The sequence below is a fragment of the Pristiophorus japonicus genome, chromosome 12, assembly GCF_044704955.1.
Source record: "Pristiophorus japonicus isolate sPriJap1 chromosome 12, sPriJap1.hap1, whole genome shotgun sequence".
In the NCBI taxonomy this organism is placed as follows: Eukaryota; Metazoa; Chordata; class Chondrichthyes; family Pristiophoridae; genus Pristiophorus; species Pristiophorus japonicus.
In genome coordinates, this window is record NC_091988.1 from 144275147 (window position 1) to 144296028 (window position 20882).

General features: G+C 44.1%; 1 protein-coding gene across 3 annotated transcripts in view; it reads left to right on the plus strand.

The window, feature by feature from the left end:
* The window catches only part of LOC139277488 (sodium- and chloride-dependent neutral and basic amino acid transporter B(0+)-like), a 105919-nt gene that overhangs the window by 4623 nt on the left and 80414 nt on the right, over positions 1–20882 (plus strand). For all 3 annotated transcript variants that reach the window (XM_070895996.1, XM_070895998.1, XM_070895997.1), the window contains exon 3: positions 18964–19104. In XM_070895996.1, coding sequence (XP_070752097.1) covers positions 18964–19104 — 141 coding nt within the window. The remainder of the gene's footprint in view (positions 1–18963; positions 19105–20882) is intronic.

Here is a 20882-nt window from a genome sequence, read left to right on the forward strand (position 1 = left end):
TGCCTACCACTGCTGTAGGTGGATTGGCTCTCAATGAGGGAGAGGTGGTCAAAATCAGTGATTATTGAGTGGTGTCACTTTCTAGAAAAAGATCTTATTGATGGTTGGGAGCCAGCTTCATTTCAGGAAAACTTCCATGAACTAACTAGTTCCTAACTGAGATTACTCTGTACTTTCCTCTAGCCCTATAACTCTCCAAGAAATCTAAGTTCCTCCAACTCTGGCCCCTTGTCCATTACTGAGTGGGCCACAAACTCCTTTGAGCACAGTCTTTCTCCCGTAGGCAAATTCTGCAGCAACAACTTTTACACGACAGCAACAGCAACCATTTAAAAGCATATATACAGTAATGCCATATTGCCACCCCACCATCTTAAATCATGAGACAATCAGATAAACTCTTAAAAATCATGAAATCAATTGCTCTTTTTTGGTTTGTAAACCTCAGTAGTAGCTTTATTTAATATCTAACCGGTCACAGCTTTTACAAAATCTATATTGCACGTGTCTCGTGTTAGAATTTGCTCCGACAAGTGTCCCATCAAATTTAATCATAACATCTCAGGGTCATTGTCTGATTAGGATATGCTAATGTTGGAGATTAGTTGGGACAATTGGGGAGTAGGATGAAGCAGATTGGTCGGCAATATCCCACGTGAGATGTTAATAGTAGATTGGTCGGAACAATGGAGACACCAAAGCTAATACATAGTAACTATTAGCAAGTTCGCATTAACTATCTGGGATTGTCCAGGTCATCTCTTCTTTTATAAATTCAGTCAGGAAACATCTGGTTGAATTGATTAGCAGTTAAACCTGCTTTCTGTTTGTTTCCTTTCTCGTGTTTGATCAAGTATCTGCCAAGATTCGCTTTCACAGACACATCTCTTTCCTCAGTAACTGTCTCCGCCGCTGACTTAATTCACGTGGATTCCAACTAAAATTCCGCCCTTCAGAGAAACATACAAACATAGAAAGTAGGGACAGGAATAGGCCATTTGGCACTTCGAACCTGCACCACCATTCAATATGATCATGGCTGATTATGCAACTTCAGTACCCCATTCCTGCTTTCTCTCCATATTCATTGATCCCTTTAGCCGTAAGGGCCACATCTAACTCCATTTTGAATATATCTAACAAACTGGCCTCAACAACTTTCTGTGGTAGAGAATTCCACAGGTTCACAATTCTCTGCGTGAAGAAGTTTCTCCTCATCTCGGTCTTAAATGGCTTACCCCTTATCCTTAGACTGTGTCTCCTGGTTCTGGACTTCCCCAACATTGGGAACATTCTTCCTGCATCTAACCTGTCCAATCCCGTCAGCATTTTATATGTTTCTATGAGATCCCCTCTCATTCTTCTAAATTCCAATGAATATAAGCCTAGTCGATCCAGTCTTTCTTCATATGTCAGTCCTGCCATCCCAGGAATCAGTCTGGTGAACCTTCGCTGCACTCCCTCAATAGCAAGAATGTCCTTCCTCAGATTAGGAGACCAAAACTGTACACAATATTCAAGGTGTCGCTTCACCAAGGCCCTGTATAACTGCAGTAAGACCCCCCCCCCACCAGCTCCTATACTCAAATCCTCTCGCTATGAAGGCCAACATGCAATTTGCCTCCTTCATCGCCAGCTGTACCTGCATGCCAACTTTCAATGACTGATGTACCATGACACCCAGGACTCATTGCACCTCCCCTTTTCCTAATCTGTCACCATTCAGATAATAATCTGTCTTCCTGTTTTTGCCATCAAAGTGGATAACCTCACATTTACCTACATTATACTGCATCTGCCATGCATTTGTCCACTCAGCTAACCTGTTCAATTCACCCTGCAGCCTCTTAGCATCTTCCTCACAGCTCACACTGCCACCCAGCTTAGTGTCATCTGCAAACTTGGTGATATTACTTTCAATTCTTTCATCCAAATCATTAATGTATATTGTAAATAGCTGGGGTCCCAGTACTGAACCTTGCGGTACCCCACTAGTTACCGCCTGCCATTCTGAAAAGGACCGTTTATTCCTACTCTTTGCTTCATGTCTGCCAACCAGCTCTCTATCCACATCAATACATTAACCCCAATAGCATGTGCTTTAATTTTTCACACTAATCTCTTGTGTGGGACCTTATCAAAAGCCTTTTGAAAGTCCAAATACACCACATCCACTGGTTCTCCCTTGTCCACTCTACCAGTTACATCCTCAAAAAATTCTAGAAGATTTGTCAAGCATGATTTCTCTTTCATAAATCCATGTTGACTTGGACTGATCCTGTCACTGCTTTCTAAATGCGCTGCTATTTCATCTTTAATAATTGATTCCAACATTTTCACCACTACCGATGTCAAGCTAACCGGTCTATAATTCAGTGTTTTCTCTCCCTCCTTTTTTAAAAAGTGGGGTTATATTAGCTGCCCTCCAATCCATAGGAATTGATCCAGAATCTATAGAATGTTGGAAAATGACCACCAATGCATCCACTATTTCTAGGGCCACTTCCTTAAGTACTCTGGGATGCAGACTATCAGGCCCTGAGGATTTATCGGCCTTCAATCCCATCAATTTCCCTAATACAATTTTCTGACTAATAAGGATTTCTTTCAGTTTTTCCTTCTCACACTCCCTTCATTCCCCAGTATTTCCGGAAGGTTATTTATGCCTTCCTTGGTGAAGGCAGAACCAAAATATTTGTTCAATTGGTCTGCCATTTCTTTGTTCCCCATTATAAATTCACCTGATTCTGACTGCAAGGGGACCAACATTTGTCTTCACTAATCTTTTTCTCTTCACATATCTATAGAAGCTTCTGCAGTCAGTTTTTATGTTCCCTGCAAGGTTACTGTCATACTCTATTTTCCCCCTCCTAATTAAACCCTTTTTCCTCCTCTGTTGAATTATAAATTTCTCCCAGTCCTCTGGTTTGCTGCTTTTTCTAGCCAATTTATATGCCTCTTCCTTGGATTTAACACTATCCCTAATTTCCCTTGTTAGCCACGGTTGAGCCACCTTCCCTGTTTTATTTTTACGCCAGACAGGGATGTACAATTGTTGAAGTTTGTCCTTGTGATCTTTAAATGTTTGCCATTGCCTATCCACCGTCACCACTTTAAGTATTATTCGCCAGTCTATCCTAGCCAATTAATGTCTCATACCATCGAAGTTACCTTTCTTGAAGTTCAGGACCCTAGTTTCTGAATTAACTGTGTCGCTCTCCATCTTAATGAAGAATCCTACCATATTATGGTTACTCTTCCTCAAGGAGCCTCGCACAACAAGATTGCTAATTAATCCTCTCTCATTACACAACATCCAGTCTAGGATGGCCAACTCTCTTGTTGGTTCCTCGACATATTGGTCTATAAACCATCCCTTATACACTCCAAGAAATCCTCCTCCACCATATTGCTACCAGTTTGGTTAGCCCAATCTATATGCAGATTAAAGTCGCCCATGATAACTGCTGTACCTTTATTGCATCCCTAATTTCCTGTTTGATGCCATCCCCAACCTCACTACGACTGTTTGGTGGTCTTTACATAACTCCCACTAGAGTTTTCTGCCCTTTGGTGCTCTACCCATATAGGACCCAAGCTTCCGAGCTGGGCGCCCGTTTTTCGCGCCTAAAACGGCGCCTAAAAAAACACCTCGTGATTCTGGAGCGTTCTGCAGCTCCTTGTCTGCCTGGCGTGGCGCCCAGGGGGGCGGAGCCTACACTCGCGCCGATTTTGTAAGTGGGAGGGGGCGGGTACTACTTAAATTAGTTTTTTTCCTGCCGGCAATGCTGCGCGTGCACGTTGGAACGTTCGCGCATGCTCAGTATGAAAAAAACATTGGCACTCGGCCATTTTTGTAGTTCTTTGTAGCTGTTTAATTTTTGAACATTTTTTTAATAAAAGCGCATTGCCGTCAGCACTTGCAGCCTTCTCACTGTCTCCCCCCCCGCCCCCCCCCCAGGCGGGAAGAACGGGCGCCTCCTCTCCCCCCGCGGGAAGAACACGCGCCTCCTCTCCCCTCTTTCCCCCCCCCCCCCCCCCCCCCCCCGGCAGGAAGAACGGGCACCTCCTACCCCTCCCCCCGCGGGAAAGAATGGGCGCCTCCTTCTCCCCCCCCCCCCACAGCGGGAAGAACGGGCGCCTCAGGCTGACTGCAGCATTCTCCCTGGCTGAAGCACTTTCACACAGGTAGGAAGATGGTTTATTTAATCTTTTCTTTGCTTATAAATGTTTATTCAGGTTGGATTTATTTGTATAATATTTGTAGAAGTATAAATAAGGATTTATTGTAGAATTTAATGAGTTCCCTTCTTCCCCCCCCACCTTGTTCTGGACGCCTAATTTGTAACCTGCGCCTGATTTTTTAATGTGTAGAACAGGTTTTTTCAGTTCTACAAAAATCTTCACTTGCTCCATTCTAACTTAGTTTGGAGTACGTTTTCACTGTGGAAACTTTGAAATCAGGCGTCAGTGGCCGGACACGCCCCCTTTTGAAGAAAAAATTCTGTTCCAAAGTACAACTGTTCTACCTGACTAGAACTGCAGAAAAAAAAATGTGGAGAATTGCGATTTCTAAGATAGTCCGTTCTCCACCAGTTGCTCCTAAAAATCAGCCGCAAATCATGTGGAAACTTGGGCTCATAGATTCCACATCATCCAAGCTAATGTCGTCCCTTACTATTGCGTTATTCTCCTCTTTAACCAACAATGCTACCCCGCCTCCTTTTCCTTTCTGTCTATCCTTCCTGAATATTGAATACCCCTGGATGTTGAGTTCCCAGCCTTGGTCACCCTGGAGCCATGTCTCCATAATCCCAACTACATCATATCTGTTAACAGTTATCTGCACAGTTAATTCATCCACCTTATTACGAATGCTCCTCGCATTGAGACACAGAGCCTTCAGGCTTGTTTTTTTAACACTCTTTGTCCTTTTAGCATTATATTGTAATGTGGCCCTTTTTGATTTTTGACTTTGATTTCTCTGCCCTCCACTTTTCCTTATCTCTTTTCTACCTTTTGCTTCTGCCCCCATTTTACTTCCCTCTGTCTCCCTGCATAGATTTCCATCTCCCTGCCATATTAGTTTAAACCTTCCCCAACAGCACTAGCAAATACTCCCCCTAGGACATCGGTTCCGGTCTTGCCCAGGTGCAGACCGTCCAGTTTGTATTGGTCCCACCTGCCCCCAGAACCGGTTCCAATATCCCAGGAATTTGAATCCCTCTCTCTTGCACCATTCCTCAAGCCATGTATTCATCTTAACTATACTGCTATTCCAACACACTCCTGGCTGGCCTCCCACATCCTACCCTATGTAAACTTGAGATGATCCAAAACTCGGCTGCCCATGTAACTCGCACCAAGTCTAGCTCACCTATCACGATGTGCTTGCATTGGCTCCCTGTTAAGCAAGGCCTTGATTTGAAAATTATCATCCTTGTTGTCAAATCCCTCCATGGCCTCGCCCCTCCCTTTCTCTATAATCTCCTTCAGCCCCACAATCTCACAGCCACAGCCCCCAAGATATTTGTGTTCTTTTAATTCTGCCCTCTTGAGCATCCTTGATTATAATTGCTCAACCATTGGTGGCCATGCCTTCTGTTACCTAGGCCCTAAGCTTTGGAATTTCCTGCCTAAACCTCTCCGCCACTCTACCTCTTTCCTGCCCTAATTTCTCCTTATGTGGCTCAGTGTCAAATATTTTGTCTCATAATGCTCCTGTGAAGCACCTTAGGACGTTTTACTATGTTAAAGCTATATAAATACAAGTTGTTGATTTTGTTGTCTCCTGTCCCATACCCAATTATGTATCAAGTTACCACCGTCCCTTTAATACCATGTGCTTCTATTTTCCAAATAAGTCTGTTATGTGGGACTTCATTAAACATCTTTTGAAAGTCCATATATACATCTATTACACTACCTTCATCAACCCCATCTGATACTTCATCAAACAACTCAATCAGGTTAGTCAGACACAATTTGCCTTTAACAAATCTGTATTGGCTGTCCCTTTTAATCCAGCTGAATCGCAGGAGCAGATTTAAAATCCCATCCCAAAATCAGATACACTGGATATTGTTGGTGGAAGGAAAACACTTGATGAACTAAATGACTTATTCTGTTAGTTTTTGTGTTATTGCACCAGACATTAATGATGAGAAACTAAAGCTGGAGTTAATGAGCACTTAGTTCGCTCAATTATCTCTTGGGTTATACCAGCACTTTTTCATTGAAGTGCATTCAAAACCATTTTCCTGAAGATGCAGTCATGTGTGACTGCTCAGCCAATCAGGTAAGTATTTCATAGGTTCCCATTAATAGCACTGAGACTCGCGCAACTACGAGTTGTCAGTGCTATTAATGGGAACAAAAGCAATCACACAAATAATAAAAAATAAAAAACACCACACATATTTAAATAAACTGCGGCCTATTTTAAGACTACAAATGCTTCCATCCCCCTCCATCCTTGGTATTCAGTTTTGATGAGATACTCATTCACATCAACATTCACAGTTCAGCACTCTCTCCTTCGGTTACACATCAACAGCTCATATTTGTCCGCATTACACCGCATGAATTGAAATCAGAAGCATAAAAAAAGCATGCCTGAAATGGTTCACCAAGAGATCGGGAAAGTTCTGAAACATCATGGGCCCTGAAATTCCTCTGGGGGTCTTCCCGCGGGCAATTGCCTCTTCGCTGGATATTTTTTATGAATTTACCTGGTGGTCTACGAGGCGCCCTGATTTCCGATGGGGAGGTCTTCACCTCCTGCGCTGCGAAGTGCGCTCCCATGCAGAGGGTCCAAACACAGAAGATGCAGTCATGTGTGACTGCTCAGCCAATCAGGTAAGTATTTCATAGGTTCCCATTAATAGCACTGAGACGCGCGCAACTACGAGTTGTCAGTGCTATTAATGGGAACAAAAACAATCACACAAATAATAAAAAATAAAAAACAGACCATACATATTTAAAATTAATTGAAATTAAAGTTATTAGGTCTTAGAAAAATAAAATATTTTCCCGAATTTTTAAAAAGTTTTTTTAGTTATGGTTAAAAATAAACTTAGCATAATGGGAGGGCTTTTAACAATAAACTCTACGCCTGCTTTTTCAGGCGCAAGATTTTTGAGGATATTTGCCGGGTAAGATATGAGTAAATAGCCCAATCTTGCCCGTAGAAATGTCCTCACTCCCGATCTGGCTACAATCTATCAAGCTCCACATTGCGCACTGAAAACCGGCTTTTCCGATACCTTCCCGGGTCCGAAGAAACTTTGTAGGGGCCCGGGACATCAGAAATTCTGCCCCCATCCATTTGTCAATAGTCCACATTTCGCAAAGCTGCAACGCGTCGCTATCTTCCACGTGACTTCAATTTCAAAACCGAGGACATTTTCAAGATTTTAAAACACCTTTGCATGTTAACGTTTGTGTACTTAAAATAAACATTCACGTTAAATATTCACGATGGTAAAGCTGTGATTTTTTTTTTTAAAGTTAACCTAAAAATTTATGTATTCCAAACATAAGATCATAAAAATTTAACTGTATTCACTTTCCTGCTCGCCGCGCACATTGAGATCTTACAGCGGTTCGGTGAAACGACGTCTGTCGCCCTAGTTACTGTGAGAGCTTTTTTCTCAACTTTCTACGATCAACAACCATCTCCCATGATGTTTGGTTCCATAAGTGCCGCTGCCGCTCAGTCCCCAGAACCAACTACACGTGTCTCTGCGGAAAAAGGTACCGACAGAATCACGAGACAATGCTTGGCGGGTGCCAGGGCTCCATATCTTGGCAAACAACTCTCCCAGTGAGGATTCCTGGGCCATTCTCTCATCCCTATGACTTTTTCCCACTCGTGCTTAGGTATTGAGTCATGCCCCCGCTGAGCTCACTGTGAATTTAAGTGCATGGGACCCTACAGATCACCGCGCACCCATGGACCTTACAGGGAACATTGCCCCTCACCCCACTTTTCACAACTGTGCTTTCAGTTGTATGGGTCCAAGTTCTGGAATTTCCTCCCTAAATGTCTCATCCTCTCCATCTCTTGTTCCTCCTTTAAGATGCTCCTTAAAACCTAGATCTTTGTCCAAACATTTGTCAATCATCAAAATATCTCCTTCTTTGACTTGGTATAACATTTTTGTCTGATTGCATTCCTGTGAAGTGCCTTGGGATGTTTTCCAACATTCAAAGTTCGGTATAAATGCAAGCTGTTAACGTAATGTTTCCTTCAACCTTTTTGAAGGTGTGATTTGAAGTTTCTTACTTGGAAGACACCATACCGTTATTGGCATTATTTCAACTCACAGCGTTCGTGAGTTGCTGGCTTTAGTTGTAAATCAGCCTTTATTAGATTATCCATGCCTTTGTTAGCTCTAGACGACTATTCCAATGCACTCCTGGCTGGCCTCCCACTTTCTATCGTTTGTAAACTTGAGGTCATCCAAAACTCAGCTGCACAACTTGTTCCGCCCATCACCAATGTACTTACTTTATTGGCTCCCAGTTAAGCAAGGAATTTTAAAATTCTCATCCCTATTTTCAAATCTCTCCATGACCTCGCCCCTCCTTATCTTTAACCATCTCCAGCCCAAAAACTCAGATATCTGCACCTATTCAATTCTGGCCTCTTGCGCATCTCTGATTTCATAGAATCATTGGCCCCGAACCTGGTGGAAGCTAAGTCCCGCACAAAGTACCACTGAGATACCTGATCGTACTTTGGGCAGAAGTTTCATGAAAAAGTCCTGGAAAGACCGCTCGGAGGCAAAAAAAAAGGACTTATGCCATGAATCTGGGTGGCAGCGGGCGGGAGCTCCCAACCTCAGCGGCAAATTCAATCCTCGGCAAAGTACTGCTGAGGATTGAGTCGGGCCCAGGGACGGGGGAAACAGATAAAATTTACATTTCTAAAAAATAAAAAAACAAAAAACTAGAAAACCTTCAGGGGACCCCATCCACCTGAATCACTAGAAAAAAAATAGAAGTGTACTAACCTTTTTTTGCAGGTCTTCATACTTACCACTGAGGGTAGACCTGCCTCCACGTGGCGGTCCTTTCCCCTGCTGCAGCGGAGGACCGCCCTGACCAAACTGGCAGCTCGACGGGCGGGAGGACACTTACACGCATTGCACGTCAGCGGGCAGTCCCCAGCGGTCTTTCTCCTCGCCGGCAGGAGGCCTCCACCAAACTCGCTCAGAGGGGAGACCGCCCAGAAAACTCGGCGGTACGTTTGGCCCCATAGAATGGTTACAGCACAGAAGGAGGCCATTTGGCCCGTCGAGCCCATGCCAGTTTTCACAAGAGCACATCAGCTAGTCCCACTCCCCCGTCCTTTCCCCGTAGCCCTGTATTTTTTTAAATTTCAGTTGCTTACCAATTCCTGTTTGAAAGCCACAATTGAATCTGTCTCCACCACCCTTTCAGGCAGTGCATTCCAGATCCTAACCACTCGCTGCATAAAAAAGTTTTTCCTCTTTTCGCCTTTAGTTCTTCTGACAGTAGCCTTAAATCTGTGCCCTTGGTTATTGAACCTTCTGTTAATTGGAACAGTTTCTCTCTACTCTGTCTAGACTCATGATTTTGAACACCTCTATCAAATCTCCTTTCACCCTCATCTGCTCTAAGGAGAATAACCCCACCTTCTCTAGTCTATCCACGTAACTGAAGTCCATCATCCTAGGAACCATTCTTGTAAATCTTTTCTGCACCATCTCCAAGGCCTTCACATCCTTCCTAAAGTGCGGTGCCCAGAATTGGACACAATACTCCAGTTGAGGCCGAACCACTGTTTTATAAAAGCTTGTGATAATTTCCTTGCTTTTGTACTCTATGCCTTTATTTATGTAGCCCAATATCCTGTGTAAATGTAGATTCTTTTCTCTCAATCTGGTTCAGTAAAATTACTGAGTCGAATACCTCTTGTGCTTTAAACAAAGCAGTCTTTATTTTACCGGCCGGCAAGACTTATCAGACAGAAGATATACTTTCTCGATCGAGCGTACACACTCCCTACGGATAAGTGAAGTTACATCGTAAAACGACAACAGTTATACAGTTTTGAAAATAGATAACAAAATACAATTAGATTGACATTCTAACTCAGCCACTCATTAGTCAATCTATATGAGATGTTTTTACGAAAGCTCAAGCATTGCCTCTGAATGTTTCAATTTAGTGGTGTGACTACCAGCTGAGACCTTGCAATTCTGCAGATTTATCCATATATTCATTTCATGTTACAATTTATGTTATTGGCAGGATTAGTAACTTGAAACCTTGAGAAAGACTGTTAACTGTGCTGATGTTGCACTATTTGCAATCTGACATTCTCCTGGCTATTCTTCCATGGCTTTATACATTTTCATATATCCAGTTTACTTTACTGTCCTTAATTCCATATATTCTGTTCAGATATCCACACCTGTATGTTTTTTTTAAACTGCTTTCTCAACCTGCCCTGCCAGCTTCAATAATCTCTCTGTTCATGCACCCCCTTTAGAATTATACCCTTTGGTTTATATTGCCTCTCCTTGTTCTTCCTATCAAAATGTATCACTTCACACTTTTCTGCGTGACATTAAATCTTAAGTCATTAATGTATATCAAGAAAAGCAGTGATCCCAGTACCGACCCCTGGGGAACACCACTGTAAACCATCCTCCAGTCTGGAAAACAACCATTCACCAGTAATCTGTTTCCTGTCACTTAGCCAATTTCGTATCCATGCTGCCACTGCCCCTTTTATTCCATGGGCTTCAACTTTTCTGTCAAGCCTTTTATGTGGCACTTTACCAAATGCCTTTACCACGTCAACCGTATTGCCCTCATCAACCCTCTCTGTTACGTCATCCAAAAACTCATTCAATTAGTTAAACACAATTTGCCTTTAACAAATCATGCCGGCTTTCCGCAATGAATCCATACTTGTCCAAGTGACCACTGATTTTGTCCCTCATTATTGTTTCTCAAAACTTCCCCACTACCGAGGCTTTGGTTGTCCTACCTTTTCCCAGCGGGGGAATGTCCCTCGACTGTAGCCGAACCATCTCCTCTTTAAAGGCAGCCCATTGTACGATTACATTTTTGCCTGCCAGTCTTTGATTCCAGTTTATCTGGGCCAGATCCATTCTCAAATTACTGAAATTTGCCTTCCTCCAAGATTGCTTCCTGTCCTTTTCCATAACCTTTCTGCCTGCACACTCTTATGCTGCAGGATGACCACCTCCTGAATCATGTATCCACGTATCTCGCAGCCTCACAGATGTACCACAGTGACGCCAGCTGCTGCTCAAACTCCGAAACCTGGAGCTTGAGCTTCTCCAGTTGATGACACTTCCTACACATGTAGTTAACCAGGACACGGAAAGCATCCTGGAGTTCCCACATGGCACAAGATTTGCATTCCATGGGACTGAAGTGCCCTGCCATGTCTCTACTTAATAGACTATTAACTAACTTAACAGAAATAAACTTGAGACTTAAAAAAAAAATCACCAACTACTGACCAATTAACTCCTTCCCTTGGGCTGACGTCACTTAGATCACTCCCTGACATTCGCGTTCCTTCCGGGCTCTTGGGCCTACCTTTATCTGCGGCCGCTCCTATCGCTCTCCTGCGGGTCCACTCTCATGTCTATTAACTTAGAGACCAGGGTTCTGTGGCTCCACTGCTTTTCAGTAAGACGTCCCAATTGCCTTCCTACTCTCCTGATTCCTGTGCTCACAAAATTCCTCCACTCCGCTTGCAATCCACTCAGTTTATGATCTCTCAGCTCTGTGCTCAAGCTCTGTACTTTTGCAAACTAATGCCTAATATAACCTTTTGAGAGTCAAACAATCTACAACTGCTAAATCAGCTAGCTCACAACTCTCTTAAATACAGCGATTTGCCAATTTAATTAAATCCTGTGTCCTCTTGTAAAAGGGGCGAAACCACTAGAACTTGCAAACTAACCAAAACCTTCAAAGAAAACCTAACAAATCAAATCAAAATTTGGTTTCCGGGGATGATGCACTCCAGTTTCTCCAGTGCCCACTGGTCGCAGAAGGGCTCGAGCATACCGGTAGAGACCGCTTGATCCTTCTCCACACAGCTGGCTCACAGCTTTTACCACCTACTCCAGCAACCACTTACAGATGGTAGCTTCTAACTGCCGCTGACCATGCAGTTTCTTTTATGTTACAAGACAAAGCCAAATTCCAATCTGATGATTACTTGCCTAATTCACCTACCAGTGAATTTTTTCTCTCCACCAAATCCTGCGCTCACAAAATTCCTTCACTCTGCTTGCGATCTGTTATGTATGTGAACCTAACCTATGTGGCAGACTTGCCACTAGGGGGCACATCTGTGGGAGACCTATGGGTTACCTTTGTACCCTGAAGCAAGCAGGTATACAAGGCAGCCCACCATGCTGCTGCCTCACTTTGGAGTTATATTAAAGAGACCAAGGTCACAATGGTTTGAGCTTACAACACAGCCTCATGGAGTTATTCTGAACTTAACAACCGGCAACGAGTTACAGGGCATGAACTTTCACACGGAAATGGCTGCCGTTGGTATTCTTGAGAGATTTGTTAAGGGTGATGAATGGGAAGCCTTCGTTGAATGTCTCGACCAGTACGTCGTGGCAAACGAGCTGGACATGCTGAGATGGAGACCAAGCGCAGGGCGATTCTCCTCACTGCATGTGGACTGTTGGTATATGGCCTCCTCAAAAATCTACTGGTCCCAGACAAACCAATGGACAAGACTTACACAGAACTGTGTGCACTGGCTCGGGAATACCTCCAGCAAAAGGAGAACATCGTAATGGCCAGGTATCACTTTTACATGCACCATCGCTCCGAGGGCCAGAACGTGACGAGTTTTGTCGCCGACCTAAGATGCCTTGCGGGACAGTGCTAATTTACAGGATCTTTGGGGGAAATGTTACGGGACTTTTTCGTGCTCAGAATTGGCCATGAGGCCATCCTCCGCAAATTACTGTCTGCCGAACCCTTAGATCTGAGCAAGGCCATCACGATAGCCCAGGCCTTCATATCCACGAGCGACAACATGAAACAGATATGTTCACAAAATCGAAGCTCACCGGCAAGTACTGTGCATAAAATAATGCCTCAGCAGGCAGAACTGTACATGGTAGGACCCACACGACCGCAGAGGCCAGGCCGAGGGTGATTCAGAGGCCGCTGTGGAGTGCTAATATGAATCCATTAACACCATGCTGGCGCTGCGGGGGCAGTCTTAGAGCCCATCAATGTCGATTCAAGCACTATGTGTGCAAGGGCTGTGGAACAATGGGGCACCTCCAGTGAATGTGCAAGCGACCTCGGACTCACCACGTGGCAGAGTCAGCAACGAAAGACTGATCAAGCGCGGATCACGCTGAACGAGCAGGAGAGGCAACACACCCTGAGGATGAAGAGGAAGTGTATGGGGTACAGACCTTCACCACCAAAAGCCCTCCAATAATGTTAAGTTTAACTTTTAATGGCATTCCAGTCTCCATGGAACTGGACATGGGGCCAAGTCAATCGATTATGAGCCAGAAGGCTTTTGAGAAACTGTGGAGTAACAAGGCACAGAGGGCAAATCTGAACCTGATTCACACTACACTGCGCACTTACACCAAAGAACTCATACTTTCACTGCCGCACTGCCGATAATAGGTATAATATGATGGAATGGTGCATGACTTACCACTATGGATTGTACCAGGTAATGGCCCAATGCTTTTTGACAGGAGCTGGCTAGGCAAGATCCGGTGGAACTGGGACGACATCAAAGCACTGCCTTCGGTGGATGATGACCCGTACGCCCAGGTGCTAAACAAATTCCCGGCGTTATTTGAGCCAGGCATCGGTAATTTCACTGACGCCAAAGTGCAGATCCATCTTGTTCCTGGGGCACGGCCCGTTCATCACAAGGCCCGAGCAGTCCCATATATGATGCGAGAGAAAGTCGAAATCGAGCTGGACAATCGAGTTCAACGAATGGACCAGTCCAATCGTGCCGGTACTAGAGCGATGGGACAGTCAGAATCTGCGGGGACTACAAGGTGACGATTAACCGAGTCTCGTTAGAGGACCAGTACCTGTTATGTATGCAACACCTTGTAACCAGCATTCTACTGCCACCAGAGGGCGCATCTGTTGGCGTCCCAAGGGATCCCAGCATCCCTTGGGAGCACTGCACATAAGCAGGCCTCCCATGCTGTGCCAGCACTCTGAAGTCAGAATAAAGAGATTACGATCACACTCAAGTCTACAGTACTCAGTCACATTGCTTTATTTGAGACATAACAGTACTCACTACCCAAAGCGGAGGACTTATTCGCAACAGTAGCAGGGTAAAGTCATTCACCAAGCTAGACCTAACCTCTGCTTGCATGACACAGGAGGTGTCTGAACCGTCAAAGAAGTTGACATCCATCAACACGCACAAAGGACTATTCGTGTACCACAGATGCCTCTTTGGGATTCGCTCCGCTGCGGCCATCTTCCAGAGGAACATGGAGAGTCTGCTGAAATCAGTTCCATGCACCGTGGTGTTCCAAGATGACATTTTGATCATTGGTCAATACACCACCGAACACTTGCACAACCTGGAAGAGGTTCTAAAGCGACTGGACAGAATGGGACTCGGGCTGAAATGCTCCAAGTGTATTTTCCTAGCGCCAGAGGTCGAATTTCTGGGGAGGAAGATCGCGGCAGACGGCATCAGACCCACGGACGCCAAGATGGAGGCCATTAAGAACGTACCCAGACCACAGAATGTGACAGAGCTGCGTTCGTTCCTGGGACTCCTCAACTAATTTAGTAACTTTCTACCGGGGTTGAGCACACTGCTGGAGCCCTTGCATCTATTGCTACGCAAGGGTGACGACTGGGTTTGGGGTAAATCGCAAGAGACGGCCTTTAATAAGGTCAGAAATCTGCTATGCTCTAACAAGCTACTTGTATTGTATGACCCATGTAAATGTTTAGTACTAGCATGTGATGCGTTGTCGTACGGGGTCGGTTGTATGTTACAGCAAGCAAATGTGTCAGGCAAACTGCAACCGGTGGCATATGCGTCCAGGAGTTTATGCAAGGCTGAAAGAACCTACAGTATGGTTGAGAAAGAAGCGTTGGCTTACGTATATGGGATTTAGAAAATGCACCATCTATTTGGCTTCCGGTTCGAGCTCGAAACCGACCACAAACCGCTCACCTCACTGCTCGCAGAAAGAAAAGGTATCAACATCAATGCTTCGTCCGCATCCAAAGATGTGCACTAACATTGTCGTCTTATGACTATGTATTCCACCACGGACCAGGCACTGAGAACTGCGCTGACGCTCCCAGTCGGCTGCCATTGCCCACCACCCGGGTGGAAATGGCGCAATCCGCAGACGTGCTTCTGGTGATGGATGCTTTCGACAGCGAGGAGTCACCCGTCATGGCTCGCCAGATCAGGACCTGGACTAGCCAAGACCCTGTGCTATCACTAGTAAAAAGCTGCACCCTCAATAGGAGCTGGTCGGCGGTTCCCGGGGAAATGCAAGATGAAATCAAGCCATTTCACCGACTCAAGGATGAATTGTCCATCCAATCAGATTGTCTCCTATAGGGAGAATCGCGTGATCTTGCCCAAAAGAGGCAGGGAAGCGTTCAACTTTGGCACATTTATAAAATAAATATTGTGCATTTTTTGAAACTTTTAAAGATAATACCCTGAAATGATGCACTTAACGCACGTCACATGGGCCTTAAAAAAAAAAAAAAAAAAACAGGCGCTTTTTATAGGTGTACAATGTCCTACACAGTACCCACCCAGGCATAGTCATAATGAAGGCTATCGCCAGGTCGCACGTTTGGTGGCCCGGCATTGACTCCGAATGGGAATCGTGTACACCAATGCAACATTTGCTCACAGTTGTGCAACGCACCCAGGGAGACCCTCCTGAGCCTGTGGTCATGGCTCTCCAAGCCGTGGTCCAGGGTAGATTTCGCTGGCCCCTTTCTAGGGAAGCTGTTTCTAGTAGCAGTGGACGCTTATTCAAAATGGATTGAATATATAACAATGTCATCATGTACGTCCACTGCCACCATTGAAAGCCTTCGGGCCATGTTCGCCACCCATGGTTTGCCCAACGTCCTTGTCAGTGACAATGGACCATATTTCACCAACTCTGAATTCAACGAGTTCATGACCTGCAATGGCATTAAGCATGTTAGGGCTGTCCCATTTAAGCCCGCATCCAACAGCCAAGCAGAACGGGCAGTCCAAACCATCAAGCAAAGCTTGAAACGCATAACGGACGGCTCCTTGCAGACCCGGTTATCCAGGGTCCTGCTCAGCTACCGGACGCGCTCCCCACTCGCTCACTGGGTTTCCCCTTGCAAAATTGTTAATGAAGAGCACTCAAAACCAGGCTCTCCTTAGTCCACCCGGATCTTAATGATCACGTAGAAACCCGGCGGCACAGGCATAACGTGTACCATGATCGCGCAGCGGCATCACGTGACATTGAGGTTAATGATCCAGTGTTTGTTCTAAATTATGGTCACTGTCCCAAGTGGATTGATGGCATTGTCTTAGACAAGGAGGGGAATAGACGGTTTGTTGTAAAATTGTTGAATGGGCAAACGTGCAGAAAGCACCTGGATCAGACCAAACTGCGATTCATGGACAACCAAGAACAGTTTGAAGAAGACTTTACCATCTACGATCCACCAACACACACCCAACCAGCAATTGACCTCACTGTCAACCACGAGGATGAATCCACCAGGCCGATCAGACCAGCCATGCTGCTGTGCAGCAATGATCTGACCAACTCACCCATGCCAGGACTTCAACTCAGGCGATCGACCTGGGAACCAGAACGCCAGATCGCCTCAACCTGTAAATAACTTGTACTTAAGATTTTGGGGAGAAGTGATGTTATGTATGTGAACCTAACCTATGTGTCAGACTTGCCACTAGGGGGCACACCTGTGGGAGACCTATGGGTCACCTGTGTACCCTGGAGCAAGCAGATATAAAAGTCAGTCCACCATGCTGCTACCTCACTTTGGAGTTATATTAAAAAGACCAAGGTCACAATGGTTTGAGCTTACAACACAGCCTAGTGGAGTTATTCTGAACTTAACACGATCCACTCAGTTTGCGACCTCCCAGCTCTGCGGCCGTGTCTTCAGCTGCCAATGGCCTAAGCTCTGGAATTTCCTCCCTAAACCTTTCTGCCTCTCTACCTCTCTATCCTCCTTTAAGACACGCTTTTGGTCATCTGCCCTAATATTTCCTTAAGTGGCTCGGTGTCAAATTTTGTTTGAAAACGCTTCTGTGAAGCGCCTTGAGAGGGTTCAATTTGTTAAAAGTGCTATATAAATACAATTTGTTGTCATTGTAGATTTGGTATGTGGACAGAGTAGTTCTTAGGATACAACCAAGGGTTTTTCCGCAAGATGATATCAGAGTTTCATTTGAGTAAACTAATTATTTTATCAGCCTGCCCATTCATCAAATGAAGGTCACCAATTTCACTGTGTCGATGTATGCAGAATCCTTTATGTTCATTAAAGTCCGGACTTTACTTAAAGTCCATATTTATGTCATATGGAAAATAGACCTTGGGTAACTCAGTGGCCAAATAATAATGATCAAAATTGCCATTGTAACCATTTCCTGATAAATATCTGAGTTCACAGATGCTGTTGATGGGAGCAAGGGATCACATTGGGTTGGTCTGATGGTGATTTATAAGAGCCAGTAAAGATTAAATAGTTTCTTTATTGTGTGTCAGATGCTATTATTTGATGAATGATGAAAGACTACAAGATATGGGGCCCAAAATTCCACATTGCCATTTTTTGGTGTTATTTCAGATTAATGGCCATTTTTTTTTTAGTCCGAAATAACGCCAAAAAAAGTCCAAAGTTTCACCAAAATTATTATTAATTTTGTCGCAGCGCAGAAACACCTTTGGTTTTGAGGGTGGAGCTTATTTTTTGCGCCGAAAAAGTGAGGCCCATTCTGCGTATGCCCAAGCATTTAGGTTTCCAGGGTAACGTGAGGCACAAGAGGAGTGATAAACTAGTTAGCAGCCTGTAATTAGTGGCATGCCGCAAGGATCAGTGCTTGAGCCTCAGCTATTTACAATCTATATTAATAGAAACATAGAAAATAGATGCAGAAGTAGGCCATTCGGCCCTTCGAGCCTGCACCACCATTCGATAAGATCGTGGCTGATCATTCCCTCAGTACCCCTTTCCTGCTTTCTCTCCATACCCCTTGATTCCTTTAGCCATAAGGGCCATATCTAACTCCCTCTTGAATATAGCCAATGATCTGGCCTCAACAACTCTCTGCGGTAGGGAATTCCACAGGTTAACAACTCTCCGATTTGAAGAAATTTCTCCTCATCTCAGTCCTAAATGGCCTACCCCTTATCCTAAGACTGTGTCCCCTGGTTCTGGAAGGTGATCTCATTGAAACATACGATTCTCAGGGGGATTGACAAGGTAGATGCTGAGTGGTTGTTTCCCCTGGCTGGTGAGTCTAGAACTAGGGGGCATAGTCTTAGGATAAAGGTTCATCCATTTAAAACTCAGATGAAGAGAAATTTATTCACTTCGAAGGTTGTGAATCTTTGGAATTCTCTACTCCATAGGGCTGTGGATGCTCAATCATTGAATAAATTCAAGGCTGTGATGGATAGAATTTTGGACTCTAGGGGAATCAAGGGGTGTGGAGATCAGGTGACAAAGTGGAGTTCAGATTGAAGCTCAGCATGATCTTATTGAATGGCAGAGCAGACTTGAGGGGTCATATGGCCTACTCCTACTCCTAATTCTTATCTTATATTAGCTTGAAACGCAATTGGATTTATACAATTTTTTTGATCAACAGTGTGTGGGAAAACTTAACAGCTTGCTTTTTTTGGTTAGGTGGTTTATTTCACTGCCACCTTCCCTTATCTGGTTATACTTCTGCTTCTTATTCGAGGAGCTACTCTGGAGGGAGCCATGAATGGAATTGAGTACTACATTGGAAGGCAGTCTGATTTCTCCAAATTGTCTGAGGCTCAGGTAAACATACCTATAGACTTCACCCATATTTTTCAAAGAATTATACAATTTGCTTTATTTTCTTGTGTCTTTTGTTGCATATATTATTTATAAGGTACGCGTTTCAGTCATTCTAATCTACCTCAGAAGTAAGTTTTAATTTGAGACCTCGGGACAAAGGAGAGCAGGACGCAAGAAAATATCGAGGATGAGGGAGGTGCCATTCAGCCACTCATCCCTCGAGTACTCTAATTTACCCAGCCCATTACCCTACGGCTTTTCAATGCCCCTAATGGTTTCATTGGTTCAAAGTTACAAACCTACTATTAGTCCCAAATGCTTTCTAAGTTTACTTGTGCAGGTTTTATGTGTCAGCTGTGGCTCAGTGGGTAGCACTCGCCTCTGAGTCAGAAGGTTGTGGGTTCATGCTCCACACCAAAGACTTGAGCACAAAAATCTAGGTTGGTACTGAGGGATTGCAGCATGGTCGTCCGTGCCGTCTTTCGGATGAGACGTTAAACAGAGGCCCCATCCGCTCTCAGGTGGATGAAAAAGATTCCATGGCACTATTTCAGAGAAGAGCAGGGGAGTTATCCCCAGTGTCCTGAACAATATTTATCCCTCAATCAACATCACACAAAAAACCCAGATTATCTGGTCATTATCACATTGCTATTTGTGGAAGTTTGCTGGGTGCAAAGTGACTATCACGTTTCCTACATTACAACAGTGATTACACTTCAAAAAGTGCTTCATTGGCTGTATAGTACTTTGGTACATCCTGAGGTCATGAAAGGCACTATATAAATGCAAGTCTTTAATCAATGTCATTTTCATATGTTGCTCATGGTTTTATTATACATTATGAAATACGTCATACTCAGTTTTAAAGTTAATTTGCTATTTGTTTGGCCAATTGCATCCTTCGACAAATTGCTAACTGCATCTTTTGGTCCTATTTTACTGTCATCTGCAAATTTAACCAGTTTGCAATATATGTAGATACAAATGTCATTAAGACTCAATAGGTGTTATGGATAGGGATATCTGGGAAAATAATTCTTAATTAACATTAACATTTAGCTTGCTAATAAGAACATTTATAAAGATGAAGCTCGGGCACTGTGATCTGATTTTTATTTGGGTAGATTTAATTATGGTCTGTTGAAGGATTAAAAAAAAGTCCCTCTTCCTGTAGCTGTTTCTCTGCTTTCCCTCTCTCTCTCTCTCGTTTTAATCTCATTCCCCCGCTGTGCCCAGGTGGTCGAAAGCACCCAGGTGCTTTGAAGCATTCAGGTTCATGAGCCAGATAATCTGCCCACATATCCCCCCTCAATTACAGCTGCATGTCATTACTCTTTATTACTGTTTCTCTGAATGTCTCCTTCCTTTCGAATGTCTCACACTTCGGTAGAACCTGTGTGAGATAGAGAAGTATTTTCTGTATTGATACCAATTTCTCTGCAGGACTCATACACCTGCTCTTTTTCTATTTTAGGTAATTTGTATCTTTATTAAAACCTGGGCATGAAGGAAGATAGCAGACAACATGACTCTAATTTTTATCTTGGAGTCGGGTGGGGTGCGAGCAGGTCAGGAACGCAATGTTTTTCTCAAGGCCTTGTTCAATGCGACTTTAACTAAACGACCCCACTTAAAGCAATCATGTGCGTTTCTCGGCTAAATTAAATGGAGCAGGTCTGAAGACGTTATCGATGACTCATTTCCAGTGCCGATATTTAAAGCAGCCTTGCACACAACTTATTTGAAGGTTGTTAAAGGAGAGATCAAGGTCAATT